General features: G+C 41.8%; 1 protein-coding gene across 6 annotated transcripts; it reads right to left on the reverse strand.

The window, feature by feature from the left end:
• Positions 1–358: 358 nt before the first annotated feature.
• Positions 359–4216, reverse strand: LOC123097427 (uncharacterized). Of its 6 annotated transcripts, none has more exons than XR_006447185.1 (5): positions 3732–4208; positions 3127–3266; positions 2836–2910; positions 843–1663; positions 359–604 (listed from the first exon to the last, which is right to left on the reverse strand). XR_006447185.1 is itself a non-coding variant. In XM_044519141.1 (5 exons), the coding sequence occupies exons 1-4, from the start codon at positions 3992–3994 to the stop codon at positions 1623–1625; spliced, it is 519 nt and encodes a 172-aa protein (XP_044375076.1). In that variant the 5' UTR covers positions 3995–4208; the 3' UTR covers positions 359–1157; positions 1608–1622. The 6 variants fall into 6 exon arrangements, 5 of the variants coding, with proteins under 5 accessions (XP_044375076.1, XP_044375077.1, XP_044375079.1 ...); XM_044519141.1 differs by having other exon boundaries at positions 359–1157; positions 1608–1663; XM_044519142.1 differs by having other exon boundaries at positions 1608–1663; positions 3732–4207.
• Between the last annotated feature and the right edge of the window lie 267 nt (positions 4217–4483).

The following is a 4483-nucleotide window of genomic DNA, read 5'->3' on the forward strand; positions in this document are numbered from 1 at the left end:
CAGAAGAACTGAATACTTCAGATTTAGACAGTTGCACTCACAACAATGCAGAGAACAGGGAGAAATACAGCAAACCATTTTATGGAAATTTAAGTCTCAAAAGACGGTTCAGTATACACGTGTCAGTTTGGTTTGTTTGATCATATATGGGCATGGTCTGTTGCCACATTTTGAAGGTGAGATCACACACAATGTTTGAAACATCCTTGATTCCGAGAAAAAATTGCGGGGGTGACACCTCAGTTTCAAGAGAAAAAAATGTGATCGATTATGATTCCTAATCTCACTGAGTTCGTGCAAGCTCTACAGAGAAACTCCACATAGAACTTGTAGTCGAGTAGTTGCAGTGCAACCTTCATTGTTCGGCCGGTAGCTATAATATTATTATGAAAGACAATGTCATCCTACAAAATGATCTTTCCTGATTATTTGTCATAGTACTACAGCTAATCATCCTAAAAGTTCTTTTCAAAATTCAGGTTCACGCTCAAACATCCACAATAAAAATTCAGGTTGACGTTGAAACTTGTAGTCAATTTCCTTGCTTACAGCAGCAAGCAGCAGGGACATCATCAGATCCAATAAAAACAACTTTGGCTTCGACCTGTTTGATCAAACAGAGTAAATCACGTCACTATCAGGATCAGATTTCATGAGTTTATAATGGCATCCCACACTGTACTTTTCTGAATCATGCGTATGCAAGGAATCTCTTAAATACTACTCCCTCCGATCCAAAATAAGTGTCATGCATGGTTTCTGAACTAAAACCACGACACTTAATTTTGATCGGAGGGAGAATAATACACGGGTCCAGAATAGGCTGATGCCACATTACTCACCCTCACTCCATTGGGTGGCCTTGAAAAAACAGTTAGCACTGGATGTCACGAAATAATGCACCCAACTGCGCACTGGACACCGGCTCATGTCTGAGTTATCCCATGATCTCATAGGTACGCAACAGTTTAGGCAGAAAATATAGTTTGAATTGGATGTCAGGGCGATGTAAAAAATGCAGACCATTTTTGCATGTCTACAAAAATATGTTCAATTCAAATTTTTACTGAAACCTTGACTGAGCAAAGTGAAACATCATCATATAATGTGGTAGCCAAATCTACACAAGATGTAGCCTGCAGATGTGGTACCATGAACTGCACGAACAAAACAGACTGAATGGTTCAAAAATTGCATCAAAACTGTTTCACAATTAACATATTCAGGAAAGCCTAAACATCCTTGACTTACAAACCAAAAAATGGAACAAAAATGGTGTGTTGCCTACACCTTTATCAACTAAAACTGCTTACTCATTTGTTCACCGCATAGAAGCAGGTAATCAAGTAATAATCTCCTACAAGAGGTACACCTTTATCAACTATCTCCTACTCAATATAAAGCTTTCAAAATATATCTAATTTCCAGGTCTGGACAGATTCAAGCAACTGAGAGCATATCACCCTTTTTGGTTCAAATTAAATGGCCCAATCTTCCATCAGATTTACATGGGGCTTAGAGTTTAGAACGGACTTACAGTTGGATAATGCAATACAGCAATACCTGTAGAATAATAGTGCAATACCTGTAGAATAATAGTGCAATACCTGTAGTTAAATCCATCAGTTTTGGCACATTCGTAGAAACATGTTTCTCCAATGCTCTGCAATCATTTGTTAACGCACGTTTTGTCAGTATGAGCAACCAACATCAGCTAAAAGGAATCATACAAATGTAGGTACCACAACTCTCTATAATGTAAACAGTTCATAGCAGAATACGCACAGCGCCATGAGCAGATGTTGAAAGCACAAGATCTTATACATAAGGTTTTAACCGTGTAATGTTGAAAAGCATAAGACATTAACAGTATGTTGTAGAAGGAACAGTACGCCGTAGAATAATGCCGTAAACTTAAATACTAAACTTAAAAAAAATCATTAGAAAGAACAGTACGCCATAGAAAAATAATGCAATACATATAGACAGCCTAGCCAATCCAACTTAAAAAGAATCAAGTTCCAACTCCACAACACATATGACCATTACAGAACCACTTTTCAGTACCACCATTCTGGCCTTGCCGTTACATGGCAACCAAACTAATCCTCATTTATTTTACAAAAAACCAACTACTCTACTGATCCTTCGTAGGCACAACTCAATTAACCGGCTGGTTAGCCAAGCATTTTGTGCCTGCTGCAATCTTCAAGTATATACTGTAACCAACTTATTTGTTGATACTAAGAGATGTAAAAAGAAGCTAGAGTAGCCAAGGTTTAGATGTTGTGCCAGTCAGCAAATCTGCACTGCTCTTCTTGGAAGAGCGTCAGATGGATCCAACCATCATTGGCCAGAGACGCACCAAAGTACAACCTTACAGCCCTTTTTCATCTCCTCTCGCCTCCTCAGATATTAAAAATATTGCGTATTTAAATTTCTTCTTTAGCAATGGAAAGCATAAGGAAAGCTCGATGAGAATTGAATAACTTCCCAGAAATAAATAAGTGACAACTAAACGAGGCACACAGCCAAGGCAAAAACTTCATGATTTGTATGCCTTCTTTTCACTGACGGTGATGCTTACTTTAGTGTAGCCCGAGTGAAAAAGAAAATAAACTTGTGCCTTATCGATCAAAATGTCACTACCTAGACTAATGGTCCAAACAAAATCACCTCTATGGACAAAAGAACCAATGGATAAGTGGCTGTAATGTGTATGATGAATCATGCATATCTGGCTCTATATTAGCATGTCAGGGAAAAAATCAAGAGATTAAAGGCAATATATCAGGGGATAATATGCATCTTTCACATCTCAGTTAAAAACATCACCAGTAAAAGTGTTTGTCTTTGGTTCAGTTTCCCTGACTTCCCCAAGTGCTTGTATAGTTGAAAAATATATCATAACTGAATACAATGAAACAGCAAGAAGCAAACAGTAAGAAACTTGAAATGGTGTAGCAATTAAGTACTACAGCAAACCGAATAGGAACAGACCAAATATAAACAAAGAAGTGCAATGCCCTTTTCCTTATGGTGGTGTTCCTTAGTGTAACATACAAACCAACCATGTCACCTATTTTTATGCTACATATAGACTGAAACCAAGCAAGATAATGTAACCTGACAAGAAGTATAGTATGGCCGATTTAGAAATTGAGAACTGGCCATTCCAAACAAAAACAACATTGCTGGTGTTGCAAAAATGGATAATCCAGCACCAAATAGTGATGCCTCCATCAATCAAATCCCTAGGAATTTTCCTGCAGATAGCAACACAAAAAAACAAATCTCAGAACACGGTACCACTCAGTAGAAATCCAAAAACTACACTGGGCAATGCCATCAAAAAAGTCACCCCACCGACCATCATTACACCATACTGTAAATTTTGCATTTTCAGTGTTACGATCGTTCATACATATATCATCTACACTGCAGTTCTCCAGAAATAGACCGAGTTAACCATTCTGTTCTACAAAAATATCTAAATCACCACTGCCGAGTATCCACGCTCGAACTAAAACATCAATTCGTAGCTAATCCCCAAATACAGATAGTAATCTGACGAAACCAAAACACCGCATTCACCAAATATGGAGATCTGAAGATCAGAAGGGAGGCGTATGGTACCTGTAAAAGTAGGAGATCATGGCTAAACGTAGACAACACACACGCATCAGGCAGGGCAGTAGGACCATGGAGAGCAGGGATTTGGAGGATGTTACCTTGTCGGGAAGGGATTCCTGGCGGCAACGGTGGAGCTGACTCGCGGCGGCGACGGAGGTGACTCGACGCGGCGGCCAGGGCGACTCCACACACTGGCTAGTGAATCCAGGTGCAGCGGCGGCGAGGCAAGGGCGCCCTCGATCCAATCCGTTGCCCTGCTCTTGTCAATCGAGCGAATAGGGTTAGGAGTGGGTTTCTGCTGTGCTCCGGCTCTCCGTCGCTGCGTATCCCCGACGTGTCGACGGCGTCCCTTACGGCGCATCGATGGCGGCGGCGTTGTAGAGGAGGGAGCGGGGAGGAGACGAGGTGGAGGCGGCGCGGGCTCGAGGGCGGCGTCGTGGGAAAGGAGGGAGCAGGGACGAGACGAGGCGGAGGGGGCACGGGCTTGACGAGAACTGCTGGCGGCTAGGGCTTTGACCCTTTTGCACGTTCCGCGGGGCGAGCGCAGCGCATGGGCGAATCCCGACCGCGACGAGACGCGCAGCCAGGGCCACCGACACTACTACTAGAAAAACGACTATAGCTAAATATGGACATTAATGACGCACCATGTATGTGGTGCGCCAGTGCTATATAGCAGTGGTGCATCAGATATAGGTACGCAATTATTGCCACATTACTAATGGCGCACCTGATGTATGATGCGCCATTACTAGTTTTCAAAAAATATAAAAAAAATGTTAGCAGTGGCGCACCAGTGGATAGTGCGCCATTCCGCTATAAAAAAACTAGTAATGACGCCACTATCCCC

Source organism: Triticum aestivum, chromosome 4D (genome assembly GCF_018294505.1).
Source record: "Triticum aestivum cultivar Chinese Spring chromosome 4D, IWGSC CS RefSeq v2.1, whole genome shotgun sequence".
Lineage (NCBI taxonomy): Eukaryota > Viridiplantae > Streptophyta > Magnoliopsida > Poales > Poaceae > Triticum > Triticum aestivum.

Excerpts from the sequence above, each read along its gene's own strand:
- LOC123097427 (XM_044519141.1), bottom strand. The coding sequence starts at position 3,994 with ATGCGCCGTAAGGGACGCCGTCGACACGTCGGGGATACGCAGCGACGG. Across the intron at positions 2,911-3,126 it reads CATACTATACTTCTTGTCAG|TTATGATATATTTTTCAACT; the intron begins GTTACATTATCT and ends CATTGTATTCAG. Across the intron at positions 1,664-2,835 it reads AAAGACAAACACTTTTACTG|AGCATTGGAGAAACATGTTT; the intron begins GTGATGTTTTTA and ends AAATGATTGCAG.